Source organism: Eptatretus burgeri, chromosome 11 (genome assembly GCF_056783735.1).
Source record: "Eptatretus burgeri isolate ZD-2024b chromosome 11, Ebu_testis_v1, whole genome shotgun sequence".
In the NCBI taxonomy this organism is placed as follows: domain Eukaryota; kingdom Metazoa; phylum Chordata; class Myxini; order Myxiniformes; family Myxinidae; genus Eptatretus; species Eptatretus burgeri.
Genome location: NC_140971.1, coordinates 70550850 through 70569517, shown reverse-complemented (window position 1 = coordinate 70569517; position 18668 = coordinate 70550850). Strand labels below are relative to the sequence as shown.

Sequence of the window (18668 nt, the reverse complement as noted above, 5' to 3'; positions counted from 1 at the left end):
CATTCCAGGGGAGTTCGGCGGCTCTTTTGGTCCGATCACGGACATTATTTCTTTTCGTCTTCCTGAGGGAAAATTCCAATAGAGCTCAGCTGCTCTTTTGGTCCGATCACGGACATTATTTCTTTTCGTCCTCCTGAGGGAAAATTCCAACACAGCTCGGCTACTCTTTTGGTCCGATCACGGACATTATTTCTTTTCGTCGTCCTGAGTGAAAATTCCAACAGAGCTCGGCTTTGCTCTTGTTTTGGTCCGGGCGGGAGTTGTTGAGATGTTGTTGTTGCAGTGTGGTGGGGATGGCGTGGTTGTTGAGATGTTGGTGAGGAGATGATGGCGGTTGTTGAGAAGGTGGTGAGGAGATGTTGGCAGTTGTTGATTAAGGTGGTGAGGAGATGATGGCGGTTGTTGCGAAGTTGGTGAGGAGATGTTTGCGGTTGTTGGTTAAGGTGGTGAGGAGGTGATGTTTGTTTGTTGAGATGTTGGTGAGGCGATGCTGGCGGTTCTTGGTGAAGGTGGTGAGGAGATGTTGTTCAAAATAATGATAGAAAAGAATAATACTACCTCAACAATCACAGCCCGGCACATGAATAATTCCCATTAGACATCGGTGGGGAAATCTATCTGGACACACACTTGTCGACATAACTAATCTTCGGGGAACCTGAATGGTGTTCTGTGAATTTCCACAACCGTAACACTACCCCTCCCCTTTTTACAGACTCGTCCCGAGTCGTCAAATTTTCGTGTGCCTTCATGTGTAAGTTTCCTCCTTGTACGATTTACCTTCGGATCCCTGATTGCGACGTTTGGTGTATCCGTGTCCCAAAAGTAAATAACCTACGGGCTGAGTAACTAATTAAACAAACTCACTCATACAGACGACTTAACTAAATTGTCGGCGCTACGACACACATGCAGGGGGAGAAAACTCATGTACAATTTTGAACTTATCCTTAACTTATAAATTTACATTAAACCATGGCCCAGGACTGATGGACTCTGTTGGAAAGAAGCACGTAGCAATGTCAGTCAGTTTTTCAGGGTGAGCGCTCCACAGCTGAAGGTCTGATGTCTTCAGGGCCTGTTCAAAAGGCCCCGTTGTCTGTCACAAAACCTTTTCATGTCTTCAGCTGCTGGAGGCAACTCACCCCAACCAGGCATGCCATATGCCATCCCACAGACCATTCTTGAAGCAGGGAGACAGGCTGCCCAAATGCAGTCTCTGGCTCACGAAACAAATGCAGGTATGAACACAAACGGTGCATGGGCTGCACCAATGCAGTCCCCGTGTGCGGCTGCCTGCAGGGCAGTCCCTGCAGAACACTGAATGGGCACCGACGCAAGCAAACACAAAAATGAATGGTGCATGGGCTGCATCAATGCAGTCCCCGTGTGCAGATGGATGGATGGATGCAAAACCCGGTGCACGGCTGCTCAATGCAGTCCCCGTGATGTAGCTGCCTGCAGGGCAGTCTTTGCAAACCAGTGAATGGTACCGACGCAAGCAAACACAATGGTCAGTGGGGCTGCCTGCAGGGCAGTCCCCGCAACTTGCGCGATGATCCTGGCGCACATGATAATGGATGGAACACTGGGGCAAATGCAAAGAAGGGCTCGCAGGCATGGGGTCAAGGCAGAGGCATGCAGACAAGGCATGTCAAGGCCGGCACAGGCCGCTGTAGCAAAAACAGGCCGGCATACAAAGCTGGCCGGCCTCTTGTCTCGTTCTGGAGGTTTGTAGAGGGAGTGCGGTGGTTCCGGCCGGTCAGAAGGCGGGCTTGGACCTACCCCACTGTGTCCCTCCCTACCTATTGCCTTTGCCTGTCTCTGTCCATACCCACTCCCTTAATTTGCAAAAAATCAAATTTAGCCCCACCTTATTTTTTTTCCCTTTTTAATTCGTCTCCCTAACCCCCTTTATTGTCTTTGTCTGGCTAACCTATCGTCATCCGAGCCTACTCCCATCCCCTATGTTGCCTTCCTGGAGGGGAATAATGGAGAGCTAGCGTCCTGTCTTGAGGCCCAATCAAGCCTCAGAATGGCCTCCTCAGATCTCAGCGTTCTAACCCAAAGTGGGTCCAGCGGCCCACAACGAGAGCGAAGGGATGGATGGTGCGGAGGGGTACATCTCCCTAACTACCCTAATATTCATTAACCTTTAACTACCCCGGGGCTTTCCAAAAGCCCCTGTCGCTAAACTATTGGTTCTACCAACCAAGATTCCCGTCGCCTGTGTTGGTGTCCTTTCAAATTTGGGCCTTGCCCTCAAATTTTCCCTCGTGCCCTCACACGGTCTCATGGCTGGGACGCGTGGCTCCCTTGGCAGGAACTACCCTCTGCCGATTCTCCAACTATGGCACCCCCCGGTCCTGCGACTGTCTCCGAGCCTGCCAGCTCCCTCAAACCTGGGGAGTGCCCTCCCTGGCTACTCCCTCCTCGATGCTCACGTGGCAGGCTGGCGCCACTGGCCCCTTTCCCTGGGTGCCCGTGCCCATGACACTGCCCACGTGGCTATTGGCATCACGGGCCCCGCATCATGCGGGCCCATCCGTTCCCACTACACTATCCCAGCCCCTCTTGGGCCCTTGGCCTACTGCGGCCGACTAGCCCGGTACCCGGGGTGCCCACTAAGCGATGCTCACCGTTAACAGCCACGCTCCCAGCCCGTCAACAGGACTCCTGCACGCCTCCAAACAGGTTCAAGCCTACATTCGCACCAACAGCAAAACGACCTCCATTTTGTCAATTTGACTAACCCACTAACGAACATTACTCTGACCCCAGGGTCCCTTGGGTGGGAATCTCTCCTCCCCCCAATCACTCATCGCACCATGCATACCATATTCACTCCATACACACAGGCCTGCTGGCCGTCACTCACTCAACATGTTTCCATTCATTTCATTCCATCGCTGAACTCTTGCATTCTTCTCACTAAATCCCTCAACGAACTCGTGCTCCCTCGTCATCCCTTGCAATATAGCACATCCTTTTAACACTACGTCCCCACTACACACTCAAAGTCTGTCTCTTGTCTCCAAAAATCCCATTTTCCATTCTAAATCTATACTAAAATCCCTCTAACTAATCCATTCCACGGGCTCCATGAGGACTTATCCCTGCCCCATGAAGCCGGTCTAACTAAGCTCACCCTTCCCCCTAACTAGTTCCGTTCCTGTGCCCAAGCAGGGGTTCTTCCACCCCTTGCCCAGGGAATCCTGTTTACCCAAAACGGCGAGGCTTGCTTTTCTTTTCTTTTTTTTTCCCCCTTAATGCGCACCAGCGTGGCACTTCGCAACCTGCGCTCTTTCCCTGTGACGTCATGGCAGCTGTTCGCGCTTCGCACACCTCGTCCCTTCTCGGATGGTAACATCCGGCAGGGATTCCCCTCCTGCCGGATTCCAACCATGCGTGCCGCCATGATGTCACCCTGCGCATCCCAAGCAAGCCTCGTGTTTCGAGGGGTTCCCCACACGAGCATATGTGCTCTGCTCCACATATACGCTCGTCTGGAGAACCCATCCGTTCCAAATTCATATCCCAGCCTAGCTTCTTTCCGTCCGCGGGATCGGCTAACATCCACCGCGTGCGTTTCCGGACCGGATTTCACTCGCGCAGGTGCACGCGGCGGCCTCGTGCGAAGCACAGCACAGACCCCGCGCGCGCTGCCTTGTGAATCTGGCACGGTCCTCCAAACGGCTATGGCCGCTACATGGCCTTTGTTCCTCGTCTGGTGCCGTCTTTGTCGCCATTCAACACACGCACCCCCACGTGCCATGAGGCTTACACTCCTTATCATGACACTCTCACTCGGACATGCGGTTGCGTGTTCCCGCATACCAACCGCCATCTCCCTCTCATACCGTGACCTCACACACGCGGTTTCTCTTACACACAGCATTTCACTCACACACGCAGTTTCTTTAACACACGGCCTTTCACCCACGCATGCCATTTTACTCATGCGCACTGTTTTTCACACACGGCCTTTCACACACGCAATGCGCGCGTTTTTGCACACCTTTAACCACACACGTAAGCGCACACACACCGGAACAACCACACTGGGGATTCGCGCTACCACAAGGGTTCCCGGGGCCTCCATACCCACCAAGCTCCGCGTGTACTCGTCCACAGCACTCGCCCCCTCGAACTCGCAAAGCTCGACCGGACTCACCTAATCACGATCCACTTCAAGGGGGCATATTCCCTCCCCTTGTTCCTGAAGAAGGCTATCCTGCTGCTTACACCGGGTTACGACACATTCCGCCAGCGCACCCCCATTGTCCCTCACTAACTCCATGTGTGTGTGTTCGTCTTTCATTTCTTTTAATTCACCCTCTATCTCCCGTGTCTTTGTTTCCGTGACTATTTGCGTTTGTCACCTCTTTTGTTTCCTTCGTCTTCATTATTATTTCTGCCATCGTCTCTATTATTATTTCCTCTACCTCCTGCGTTTCTGTACATTTTATTTCCGTTGTCTCTTCGTGTCTATTCGTCTCTGCTTCCTCCTTCGTTTTATTTAATTCATTCTCGACTCTGTCTATCTCCCGCATCTCTGGCAATACTTCTATTTCCTTCGTCGTCTCCCTTTGTGTCTCTGTTAATTCCGTCACCTCGTTCATTACCTCCGTTTCTCGCTTTATTTTCTCCCTCGTCTCTACGCTTCTCGTAGACGTCTGTCACCCCATTTAATTTTTCCCTCTCTGTTACCATCACTTTCTCCGTCCCCTTTACGAGTCTCCCCAACACGTCTTCCGAATTATTGTGTCCTCACCCGTCTTTATCGCGTGCCGGACAGCCGTTGCACTCCCTCCCAGCTCGTTCGCTCTAACACGTGGCGCCGCCATCTTGTGCTCTGTTGTCCGCGTTTCGTCGCACGCAATTGCCATTATTCCCTTCGTGCCCGCCTGCAGGCTTCGCCCTATGCGCTACATCTCACCCCTCATTTCTTTCATTCACTGCGCATTTTCATCCATGTTGTTTTTCATTTCCTCTTTCATGCCATCCATTTTGTTTTCCATTTTGCACACATTTTCGTTTATGTTGTTTTCCATTTCTTCCATTTTGCCATTCATTTCGTTGCTCGCTTCGCATGCATTTTCTTTCATTTCGTCTTTCATTTGTTGCATATCCCCACTCATCGCTTGTCTGATCATCTCCACCATCTGTGCAATGCTCGATGGCTCGAGCAGGACCAATCCACCATTATCGGTCGCGGTTTCGCTGGGAACCGGGGAGGGAATTTGACTGGGGGGGGGGGGTCAAAAGCCACCTCCGCCCCTGCGCCCATTTCAAGCTCTGCGTTCATTTGTGGGGAAAGTTTACCCTGCATAACGGAGTCCTGCATGGTGATCTCTGCCTGAGCCGTAGATTCTACATCAAAACATATTCCTAAACCACCTTGCGCCTGCTCCCCTGGAGCTGCCATTTTGCGTACCGGTTATAAAAAAATTTCCACGCTCGGAATTTGATGGAACCGGAGGATCGCCTCGCACACCCTTGATCCGGTTCCGTTAATTTGGTTTGGAGGTGGGATGGATTTGAATCCCACTCCCTGACAACAGTGTTGTTGTTCTCACCGCGCCGGCGTGCGGGCGACCGTTTTTAGCTAATTTGCGGCCGCACGCACCCACCGACCATGGCAATCCTCGTCACAGTTTTCGGATCAACGCCAAAATCCAGCTACGGGTGTGTTTTTAACCACACCGTAAACCAGCCAACTCTTCTGTCCGCGTGCGACAGGGTTGATCGCTGAATTGTCGATTTACCTAAGTATTCCCGCAGACAGAAATGCCGGGTATTTACACCTCGGCGGGACCCGTACGGACACGAGCCGCTTTACGCAGCTCGCGCCGTTTGCGATTGCCAAGCGGTTTATTATCGCCAAGCCCCGTCGGACTCAGTTATCTTATCGGCTATTAAAAGCCAGCTATTATTCCGAACGCAATTACGGCAACTCAATGGAGTAAGGGACGCAACGAGCAGGTGAATATTCAAATAATGACATTTATTTATAAACTAGTACGTGCCCGTTAAAAAAATAATAATAATAAAAAATTATAAATAAATATTCAAACCACGAGCAACAAACAACAACCACACAGGCCGTTTCTTCGCTCTCGCGTGCCCGTACGTGCGTGGCCTGGAAGTTCGCATATTATTCGCAGTTATGATTATTCGCAATTTAGTTTTAATACCCAATTATTCAATTAGCGCCAACGTATTTTACCTTTTCGCAATGTCGTGGCAAGGAAAAACAAAAAGAGAAGAGAAGAGAGAGAGAGAAAGAAATTACTTCCTGGTTCGGAGCATACCAGCACTCTGACGTTACCGAAATTTATGCACCGTCTAATATGAAAACGATCATAACTTGGGCCATTGTGTTTATCTATAAATGCGCATAAGAAATCGAGAAATTATTAGAATACACGAAGTCATTACTATCCGGAAGTCCGTACGTTCCTTCGTCGTCTCCCTTTGTGTCTCTTTTAATTGTGTCCCCCTGTAATGGGGAACGTGGCTGAGCTTCCCTTCCCCATCGGCCACGCCCACGCAACAACGTGTCTTGTCATTGGTTTAGTAAATAAATGGCCATAACTTGGGAGGCACTTTCCCGATTAATATCAAACCTTGAAAAGGCACATCCTCAGGTCTCCAGCAATATACCTGGCAAGTTTCAATTAGATCGGACCAGTGGTTGTCGAGAAACAGCAGTCACACACACACACACACACACACACACACACACACACACACACACACACACACACACACACACACACACACACACACACACACACACACACACACACACACACACACACACACCTGGAATTATAGATAGATGCACATATGCAGTCAATGAAGCAAGGGGGGGGGGGGGAATGGGGACAAAGACACGAGCAAAGAGACCTTTACAGCCGTTGTCTATTTACTATTCTGTACAGGCACTTAACAGTTCTACTTAGCGGACAAGGCGCCACAGACTTCCATGCAAAAAAAACCTCAGAAAAGAAAAAGAGAGGGAGAACAGGGCCCGTAGGCCTTTAATGTTCCGCGGAGCTGTGGAGACCGAAGGAGCTCCGCGAGACCTTGCAGGTTACCTGCCACCCTCGTGGTGACTCGCTGGGCCCTGGTTCGGCAACCCTCGGTGTGTCCGCCCGCACTCGACTGGACTCCACCAGCTCTCGACTCCACTCTTGACTCCAACGGCGCCTCCTCTCCTCAACTCAACTGCCTGCGACTCCTCTCCTCAACTCGACTGCCTGCGACTCCTCTCCTCTCCTCAACTCGACTGCCTGCGACTCCTCTCCTCTCCTCAACTCGACTGCCTGCGACTCCTCTCCTCTCCTCAACTCGACTGACTCTCGGCGCTCCAACGCGCCCCTTTTATCGCCCTGGAGCTTTCGCCCCTCCCTTCTCAGCGCGCGGGGTAACATTCCAGGGGAGTTCGGCGGCTCTTTTGGTCCGATCATGGACATTATTTATTTTCCTCCTCCTGAGGGAAAATTCCAACAGAGCTCAGCTGCTGTTTTGGTTCGATCATGGACATTATTTCTTTTCGTCCTCCTGAGGGACAATTCCAACAGAGCTCGGCTTGGCTCTTGTTTTTGTCCGGGCAGGAGTTGTTGAGATGTGATTGGCGCTGTGGTGGGGATGGCGTGGTTGTTGAGATGTTGGTGAGTAGATGATTGCGGTTGTTGAGAAGGTAGTGAGATGTTGGCAGTTGTTCGTTAAGGTGGTGAGGAGATGATCAAAATAAAGGTAGAAAAGAATAATACTACCTCAAAGATCACAGCCCAGCACATGAATAAATCCCGTTAGACATCGGTGGGGAAATCTATCTGGACACGCACTTATCGACATAACTGATCTTCGGGGAACCTGATTGGTGTTCTGTGAATTTCCACAACCGTAACAATGTATATGTGTATATATATATATATATATATATATATATATATATATATATATATATATATATATATATATATATATATATATATATATATATATGTACACACACAAGCCGGTAGGTGGACATGGGTAGTCGAATTTAGTCGTTTTTCAGCCGTTACTCGCCAACAAAAGCGTCCATAGCAATGGTTCTTTCTCACACATAACTAGGACATACCATTAACCTACCATACCAGTTTCATGTATGTCTGACTCATTGTCTCTGAGATGTAACGAACTTCGTTTTTTATTTTTTTGACCAGGGTTAATTCAAAGTCTGTCTTCTCTGACAGTTTTCATGGGAGCAGGCTGAATTTTTTTGTCAAGGAGGCTGAATGTGTTGCCCACAAACGATCATAGTTTGATTTTTGAATTTCGATATTTTTTATTTTTTTAGATTTTTTTTTGAAAATTTCCAAGGCCCGTTGCTAGGCAACCGAGGGGTCTATAGCAACGGTTCTCAAACGCGCACAACTAGATCATGGTATGAACCTCCCACCAGAGTTTCATCAAAATCGGCCTACGATTAACGGAGTACTGGCCTGGACAGACAGACAGACAGACATAACGACGGAAAAACCTGACAAGGGTAGATATATGGACTACCCAATATATATATATATATATATATATATATATATATATATATATATATATATATATATATATATATATTATTTACACGCACACGTGTGCAGCTTTTGTTTGATTATATGGAAAGAGGTAAATGGGCTGGCTTTGCAAAAATTAATTGTGCCTTGTGTACCAAATATAATTTATTCATTACTCCCGATTCACTGCAACCATATGTTCTTTCCGTTCCTCATTCTGCTTTGAAAAACTAGGGCAAACCTCATTCGTTTTAATGATGTTACAACTTTCAGTGAAAATGATTTCTTAAATGTTTAATTTTCATTGCCAGAATAATATGCCTGTCTGAATTATGCCTCCTTGCACAACTTATCAGATAATTGCATCACATTTTTGACGGAATTTTCCTGATTACTTTATCCTATAATTATCCAGCCATCTGGCGTGTTAATCCCTTCTCACACCTACAAAGGTTAGATTAACTTGTGGAAGCATGTACGTGGCCTCTCTGCTGTTCCCTTTCAGCACTGATGACGAGCGATTTATCAGCAGTAGATGACGGATGAATGATCAGATTGAAATCTTACTCGAGGGGCACTTTTCAGTTGCCAGGATTTCAAATGTTGTACATTCATAGCTCATTGGTTTATTATTTGTCACTTTGACCGTAACTTCCCTTTTATTATCCACACGCTTTGGAAAGATAAAACGGGGGGGGGGGGGCGGGATATTGTCATTGGTTTTGTGTGTCTGTCTGTCCATCCTGCTGTCTCCTATGAGATGGTTTGGCAGAAATTCACCAAACTTGGTAGTTATGATCAACACATTGCACAAAGGTGCAAGAGCACTATCATTTTTGGCCCCACCCTCTGTGTCGGGGTGAAAAGGTCATGCATCATTTACAGGCGCATCTTTAAACTTTAATGAAACTTTGCATAAGCAGTCAACATTTGGGGATGCATCAAATATTTAATGATTTATTTGAATTTGTCCCTTGGTTCATGCCCTAGTGGGTGGGGACTGAAGGTCGCAGAGGTCAAAAAATGGGGGGAAAAAATTGTAACTCAAATTTCATCTTGGGTCATTCCTGGTGGAACCTTGTGTCATATTTCAATTTTACTTTCTGTGGGAAGCATTGGGATTTGCGATGACGCGACCACCTTCGCTCGAGTTTGATTTTATTTTTGTTTTCACTGCAGGCGATGGAGTTCGGGCATGGGTGGTGCTTCCAGTCGCTCTACCTCAAGCCCGCGGGACTCCCGCCGTCAGACTCGGGTCATCCGGACCGGACGAGACCGTAGCTCTGCGTTACTTGGGAGCCAGCCCATGGTCCCTGCCTCTGCTATTCCCGAGGAACTAGTCTCACAGGTGCACTGTCCATCTCCGCTACATAATTGTGCAGTTCGAACAAGTTATTATACGAAGAACTGCATTCTAAACTGTTGGACCATTTGTCTCTTGCACTTTGCTTCTAAACTTCAATAATGGGAATTTATTAATGTGGCACTTAAATTGTTCGATTTTAAGATTAGTTTAGTTTATTGAGCATATGATGTACCTGTTTCAGGCCCAAATGGTGCTCCAAGGAAAGTCTCGCAATGTCATTATCCGGGAGCTACAGCGCACTAACTTAGACGTTAACCTGGCAGTCAACAACCTGCTAAGTCGTGACGACGATGATGGAGATGATGGGGATGATACAGGCAGCGAGTCCTACCTACCAGGAGGTATATCTTTTTACTGCTGTTCTTCATCATCCTCCTCTCTTTCTCTCTTTGTCTGACTCCAAAAACCATCAAGTCTTGGTTTATTTTTCATTTGATCTGTTATTCATTGTTGGAAATTATTCTTCAAATTAATTGAAGGTTTACTGTTCCAGAAAGGTAGGTGGAATTAGTAAGTCCAGAAGCTTCTCAAATTTCCAATACAGTTTAACCTCGCTTCACGCTGATTCATTATGGAGCGCTTTGGCCTGGAGAAAATTTTTACTCAATAAAAATGAATAAAATTTATAACGTGCAGCTCGCCGAGTCAACGCACCCGCCATCAAGTTTGTACTATATGCACACGCTCTGAGCCAACCTGCACTGTTTACTCCACCTTCATTTTGCAGCAGGGTGAGCCTCTTCCCTACATTGTCTCCTACTGCTACCATGTAAGAGGTGCAGGAGTGACTGAAATTATTATTTTTATTGATGTTCGTACATATTTTCTGTTTTTATAAATACTTACTGATGATATAATAAAAAAAGAATTTTTTTTTTAATTTTTATAAAATCGTGTTTACCATCTGTATAAGCCTGGTGTTGGCTTAGTGGTTAGGGTGGCAGCTTGCAATCCAAGGGTCCTGAGTTCATTCCCCATTGGCCGCTGAATTAAAATACACCAGGAGGTTGACTCAGCCTGTCATCCTTCCGAGGTCGGCAAAATGAGCACCAGTGTACTGGTAAGGGGGACACTGCATCAGTGGCATAGCCATGTCCCAACCATAGATGCAACCAGCAGCCACAGGCTGCACTCTATAGAGAGAGACCATCTGTATTATTATTTGTGCTATTACTGATACCCCAATGAAGCCCTCATATACCACTCGTGCGAAGGAAATAACGCTGTTGGGAATGCATATCCATATAAACAATGGAATTATGACCCCTTTTAGCACTCTCTCTTCCAGGAATGCATCCTCAGAGCTAAGCGAGGTATTTCTGTAAAAGCAATACCAGTGAGGTATCTCTTCTGACCTTTTGTGTTTATCTGGCATTGCAGCAATATCTCCATGGCTGTTGCTCCTCAGTGTCCCACTGTAACTTGCCATTCATACAGTTCAGCCAAACTGACAATAGTTTAATCCATGGCATCTCAATACCACACACGTAGCCTATCACAAAGGCTTCGCATTTGCACATAGAGCGAACTTGTAAGAGTATTTATCACCCGGTTTTCAGTCCATATGAGATGTATATTTAACCCTTGTATTGCGTGTCTCATGCCAACAGAGGACCTGATGTCTCTGCTTGATGCAGATATTCACTCGGCCCACCCAAGCGTCATTATCGATGCCGATGCCATGTTTTCGGATGACATCAGCTACTTTGGCTACCCGTCATTCCGTCGTTCTTCACTCTCCCGCCTCGGCTCACGGGGTGAGCCCTCTTGTTGGCCACCGCCATTGTGGCATATTTTCTTGTGGTCCACTGGCCCTGCAAAATGCCTGAGGCGTGAGGGCAAAACCCACCAATAAGTGAACAGAAAAGCTGACGAGCATTCTCCATTAATCTATTTGGTGACGAGCATTCTCTATCAATTCCAGCCATATTTGCTGCAAATAAGTGCCGATTTAATAAATGCTGGGTGTGTCCAGCAGCGGGAAACAAGTTGAGTACTCGAAGTATGGTATTGTTGGTAGATCCAGCAGTTATCCTTTGCCCTTCCTTGGTATGTGGCCATGTTTTGAGAGGTTATTTTAATTTATTTTTTTAAGCTTCACGATCACGCTCTTATGCTGTTAGGTGTAGTGTGTGGAGGATGAGGTCATGATGTGCTGATGATGGTTGCAGCTGTGTGTTACTTGTGAGCTTGGTGGAAGTTTATCCGTGATGCTCTAAGGCAGTCGCGTAAGGTGAGTACAGGTGAGTGTACTGGGCCATCAGCGTCTGACGCAATTCCCCAAACTGGTGTGACTCACCCCATACCAGTTCTCCTTCTGCCGGTAGAACGTGACCCGGAGCTACTCCGTGAACGCGAATCAGTGCTGCGACTTCGTGAACGCCGTTGGCTTGATGGTGCTGCCTTTGATTCTGAACGACCTGGCAGCCGTGAGTCCGATAATGGTGCTGAAAGGAAGCTTGCCCCTCCCAGTCAGAATCCTGTGTCCCTCGGCGAAGAGCTGCAGTGGTGGATTGATAAGGTGACCATGATCTTTAAATTTGGTTTTTGCCTCTTTTCGTTTTTCTTCTTCCTTTCAGTATGTATTAGTTTTGGTAATACTAATGCAGTACTTTATCTTGCACTTATGAGGTCTCAATATGCAATGCTGCAATAACCGTTCTTTGTTGCATGAACATACACACTTTAGTGCTTCTTTTTTTTCTTTTGACAGATCAATGCATTCTATTAATCTTTTCTGCCTTTGTCTTGTATGCTTTAAGCTCTATTTTGTTAGAACTCCTGTGAGGCATTGTTGCTGTTTCAGCTTAATAATGTTTGGGTTTGAGATTCAGTGTTGTCTGCTGAGATGCGTTCAAGTTTCCTTTTCTCGTGAATAGTTTTTCTTAAAACTTCAAATGCTCCCAGTGAGGGGTCAATAATTTGCAGCAAGTGGAGGAAAACTACATGGATGTGTAATATGGGTCTTCTCAGTGCAGAAGTTCATTAAATATTGCAATTTTTGTTGGATTGCCAAATCGCCTCTTATGATTATATTGCTGAACACCATACCAGATGAAAGAATGGTCGGTGTTTCTCTGCCCGTTTCTTCCCTCTTGGTACACTCAAGACCTCCTCCCCCCCCCCCCCTCTGTCCAAAGCACCCATTCCATTTTAACATGATTATTTTTATTCTTGTTAAGATGATATTTGTGGCTAATGTCTGTGAGACTGGAGGAGGAGTCACTTATAAATGTAGCCTATTATCGATTTTTAATGAATAATGCCTCAATCTAATTTTGTGGGCTGCAGCATACCGTGAGCTCTATTGCCCTGTGGCTCTCAGCCCTCATGTGGTTGGCTTTCTTTTTACTATGTTCATTAACGAGCAGAGAACCCTGTTCTACCGCGCTGTTCAAAGGGAATTTGTTCCCAATCGTATGGAATATTTCAGAAGTTTGCTAGGAATGTCCTTTGTCAGCCTAATTGCAGGGAACCACCAAAATTCTGCGTCATGTAAAATGTGACTTCAAATCCTCATCCGCTTTCTTCTTCAAGACCTCAATCCTCTGTCCCCCTCCCAGCCCCAAGCCCCCTCCTACCACAAGTCTTCTATCCCCCTCCTACCCCAGGTGCTTGAGCTCCCTCCTTCCCCAAGTCGTCAAACCCCCTCTCCCAGCTCCTTACCCCTCTTTGCCCCCCTCCACCCAACTCTCTGTTCTCTCTTCTTCCTTTCTTCTTTAAGTCCTTCTTCTCCCCCCCCCCCCAACTCGCATCCTAATCCCAAGTCTGCTTAATAGTCACTAACTTTATTATATATATATATATATATATATATATATATATATATATTTTTTTTTTTTTTTACTACCTCCACGTGCATTGTTTAGACCGAAGAGCTTTTAAATATGGTATCATTCAGCATTATACGTACTGTGTATACAACGTTTACCCTGTTCAAACACAATTGCACAACTTGTATTTCTATCGATAGAGCATATAATTAATGATATCGATTTCAGGTCTTTTTACTTCATTGCAGCCTGGTGGGCTGCATTTTCTGTGCAGTGCTTTAACACAGTCAAACATTGGAATACAAAAATGTAATATGACTCGTTTAACACTTTTAGTTGTCCAGTTGTACATTTTGACCAAATAAATTTAGCACAGTGGTTGTTTATCTGAAGAGCATGTAGCAATGTGGATGGTCACACTGAGGCCATTGTTTTTGGTGTATAAAAAATATATATTCTTTTTATTATTATTCATCTACTGTTATCATATGTGAGATGTCATTTAATTGTGTGTTGTTTGTATGGCTGTAGGAGGCATCTCCTCGCTTTGTGCTCATCGGTGCTCTCTACTCTGAGCTTGTGGCTGTTTCTAGCAAAGGTGAACTCTACCAATGGAAGTGGAATGAACCAGAGCCTTACCGCAGCACACAGGTCTGCACTGGCACAGATAATATATAACTTCTCCGTATAGTCTGCTTAAACCAGCGTCTGACACAATTACAATGACTATAAGAATGATATTTTATTGATTCAGGAAGTTTCCACTTATGGCATCATGCATCCACAGTCTTCACCACATGTGCACATCATTCACTTTGCTCTGAAGTTGACTTGTTTTTCCATTCTATTATAATTTCCCTTGCTGTCCTTCAAACCTCTCAGAACCCTGGGCTACACCATCCTCGAGCCGCCACTCTCGGTCTGAACAGTGAGGTGGTCGTGCTGCTGTCCACCTGCAGCATCCGTGCCTCTCTTGCCACAGAGTCTGGGAAGGTTTGTGAAATAATAGGGGGTACAAACCAAACTGTTTGTGATGAAGCAAATTATACCAAGATCAATGATGGAAATTTAATGGGGTGAAAGATTAAAGTTCAGAGAGGAGAATTTGGTTTTCAAGGGTGAAAAGTTGCATGACATGAGGGTATGAAGGAATGTTATTTTCAAATCTTTGTTTTACTATCCTGATGCAATCTATCATGTGCATATGTCAGTAATCATTGGCTCCTTTTCTTTTCTGTGTGGATCAGGTTGCAACATGGATGGATGAGAGCTTGAGCCCAGTGGTCAGCAAGCTGGAACATTCAGCCCAACTCTTTCCCGAGTTGCAGGGAGAGCATGTTGCCGCGCTGCACTGCTGCACACTCTACACCTGTGTGCGCCTTGAAAATGGGCAGCTCTACTGGTGGTCAGTTGCTGGTTCTTCCGATATACCACAAAAAAAATAGGACCACCTGGATCAGGAGCAACAGTCACTCAAACCTCTGCACAGACACCCTTAGACCCTGATGAGAAATATAGGTTGTGGTCATTTCATTGAAATTATGTGTGTAGTTTCGGAGAAGAGAGCAACTACCTATTTTGGGGGGCTCAGAGCCCCCGCAGAACCTTTTCATGAGTGCAGATTTTGATGCGGTCAAATGCACCTTCGTTAGGCATCAGATATGAAGCTCGTGGCCAAGTTTCATCAAAATCGTGTGTTTGGTTTAAGCGATAATGACTGAAGTGTTTCGGGACTAACTCACTCGCTCAATCGTATAAAAGCTCACATGCCTGAAGTCCAGGTGAGTGAAAAATATGTAGTTTTATGGAGTGAGGCTAATGGAAAAGCAAGGTAGAACTGAGAGTGGGACAAACATCAAAGGAATGAATAACAGGAAAAGAGGATAGGGAAGAGTAGAGGAAACACTGAAGCTAGCAAGTAAGAGCGTTTGGTAATAAAGGGGTTAATAAATAAAAGGGGGTAATGGGGGTAATAAAGAGCCTGGGTCAAGATGGAGGATGACATGAGGTGGTAGTGGACAATGTGATTGAAGCCCTCGAGGGAAGAGTGGGACAATAGTCTCTTGAAAAGGGTTCCGTGGACTGGAGAATCGAGGAATAATCCTGCGTATTGGAAGCCTAACTAGAAGAGGGTTACTGGAAGAATCCTGGAGTTGCTGGGGAGTGTTGGAGGACAGAGAGAAGAGAGTGAATGTACAGTGAAAGATTCAACAATGAACTTGTATTTGAGAACAAATTAAACAAAATGTTGTTTGTGATGGATCAGGAACAAACTCTGTTTAGTGGAATTAAGAGCCTTAAGGGAAAACACGAGTTGTCCTACAAGTTTACTTTATGGCTGAATGTAAACCAGAATGTAAGGATGTGTGCAGTCTCATAGCGATGGATAGCCATTAAATCATCACTTAAAGGTATTCTATCATCACAAACCATCATTATGCCTGGTGTTGGCTTAATGGTTAAGGTAGTGGGCTTGGGATCCTAGGGTCCTGAGTTCAAATCCCGCTCAGCTGTTGAATTAACACCAGGTGGGGTTGACTCTGCCTGTCATCCTTCCGAGGTCGGCAAAATGAGTGCCAGCTTGCTGGTATCCTGTGTCGGAGTGGCGACCCGTCCAGGATTGTTCCCAATAGCCAAGGAGACTGCTTCGGCGGCACCAACGCTCTGCACAGAGTATGGTCCTAATGGATGGATGGATGGAAACCATCATTACACAGGATTTGAACCAAAGGTATCAGAGATCACACCATATGCTTCAACCACTTACCTGTTGCAGAAACTGAGAATCAATCCTTTTAACTTGATCTACAAACATCCCTAAGAAACAATATACAAGTTTGTTGATCCTCATGGAGACACAGACACAAGCGGAGGACACTCGGCCCATCAAGGCCATGTCATCTCCACATTAAAAACAATGAATGATGTAGTTTGACATTCAACAACAATGAATCTTCACCAGAGATCAAACCCAGAACTGTTGGATGAAAAATCCAATCGACTTATCCGTTGTGCATATTTCTTTAAAAAAAAAAAAACCTGATCATGGGTTGAGTTTTTCTCATTATTTCGTCAGTCACGTGAATTGAAACATTTTCTCATCTTTTTTACTTGCTCTATAATTGCATTTTCCTTCCCCCTCAAATACCTCTGTCATATTTTAATGTTTTTTTTTTTTATTTCAACCTCTGTTTTTCTCTGTTCATAGCAAAGCACATTTTTCCTGAAGATGCTTGTTAACCTATTTCACATTTTTGAATGCATGAGTGAAAAAACAATCATGAGCTATGCAGTTCTTATTACCTTTGCCACCGAATGTGAAGGAGGTTATGTTTTCACCCCTCTCTCTCTCTCTGTTTGTCTGTCTGTGTGCAGGATATCTCAAAAAGTTGTGGACGGATCCGGATGAAATTTGGTGGGCAGGTTGGGTGTGTGACAAAGACGAACTGATTAAATTTTGGTGAAGATCGGGATTTGGATTTTTTACGTGATTCTTCACCATTGAGAGATAGGGCGAAACCGATAGATTACAGGATACCTCAAAAAGTTGAGGACGGATTTAGCTGAAACTTGGTGGACATGTTGAGTGTGTGACAAGGAAGAATCGATTAAATTTTGGTGAAGATCTGAATCCGGATCTGATAATATTTTAGTGATTCTTCACCATTGAGAGATAGGGCTAAACCAATATAAAGCACGATATCTCAAAAAGTTGTGGATGGATTCGGATGAAACTTGGTGGACAGGTTGGGTGTGTGACCACAACGAATTGATTCGATTTTGGTGAAGATCTCAATCCGGATCTGGACATGAGAATTATTTAATTACCTCTGCCACCAAAGGTGAAAGAGGTTATGTTTTCACCCCTTTCTGTCTGTGTACAGGATATCTCAAAAAGTTGTGGACAGGTTCGGTGTGTGACAAGGACGAACTGATTCAATTTTGGTGAAAATCCAGAATGACTGCTAGAATTTTAAAGTGATTCTTCACCATTGAGAGATAGGGCCAAAAACGATATAGAGCACGATATCACAAAGTTGTGGACGGATCCTGATGAAACTTGGTGGACAGGTTGCGTGTGTCGCGAGGACTAATTGATTCGATTTTGGTGAAGATCCAGAACGACTGCTAGAATTTTAAAGTGATTCTTCACCATTGAGAGATAGGGCCAAAAACTAAATATAGCATGATATCACAAAGCTGTGGATGGATTCGGATGAAACTTGGTGGACAGGTTGGGTGTGTGACCACAACAAATTAATTCGATTTTGGTGAAGATCTCAATCCGGATCTGTATACGAGAATTATTTATTTTTTGAAGTGATTCTTTACGATTGAGCGATGGGGCCAAAACAGTTATTTAACATGATATTTCAAAATTGTATTGGGCCCAATATGTTCTCGTAAATCGGGCAATACGCGGCGGAGGTATGCGCTCTTCCGAGTGCCCTTCTAGTTGGCACTGAGGTTGTCACTGTAATTGTTGTCTTCTGCCAGGGGTGTGGTTCCATTCAGCCAGAGAAAAAAGTTGCTGGAGAAAGCGAGGGCCAAAAGCAAAAAGGGAAAAGGTGGAGCTGGACCAACTCCTTCAGTGAACATCACAGTTGGCACACAGGTATCACACCATATGGGAAGTCTTGTGCAATTTGAGGCAACATCTTCCCTCTCACCACCCCCCCCTCCCCTCACCCCTTTCCACAACAAATTTTATTTTGACAAATTGGTGAAAGTACTGTTTCCTTTTAGCATGTCCAAATGTGTTGTCAATTTATTCAGATAACTGAAAACCATTGTGATGTAATTTATTCCTGAGTGCAAATTTATTCTCACGTTTTGGCCCACAGGTGTGCATGCGGAACAACCCGGTGTATCAGGCAGGTGCAGTGGCTTTCTCGGTGAGCTCAGGAGTTCCCAAAGTGGGTGTTCTGCAGGAGTCTGTCTGGAATATGAATGACTGCTCTC

At 45.7% G+C, this 18668-nt stretch overlaps 1 protein-coding gene across 1 annotated transcript in view; it reads left to right on the top strand.

Moving 5' to 3' along the window:
• Nucleotides 1-18668, top strand: part of UBR5 (ubiquitin protein ligase E3 component n-recognin 5) — a 219616-nt gene that overhangs the window by 46468 nt on the left and 154480 nt on the right. Inside the window, 9 exon segments of the mRNA XM_085846879.1 lie at nucleotides 9747-9915; nucleotides 10115-10274; nucleotides 11544-11690; nucleotides 12243-12454; nucleotides 14238-14357; nucleotides 14589-14699; nucleotides 14954-15111; nucleotides 18204-18321; nucleotides 18551-18668. The exon segment at nucleotides 18551-18668 is cut by the window's right edge and continues 67 nt beyond it. Coding sequence (XP_085703005.1) covers nucleotides 9747-9915; nucleotides 10115-10274; nucleotides 11544-11690; nucleotides 12243-12454; nucleotides 14238-14357; nucleotides 14589-14699; nucleotides 14954-15111; nucleotides 18204-18321; nucleotides 18551-18668 — 1313 coding nt within the window.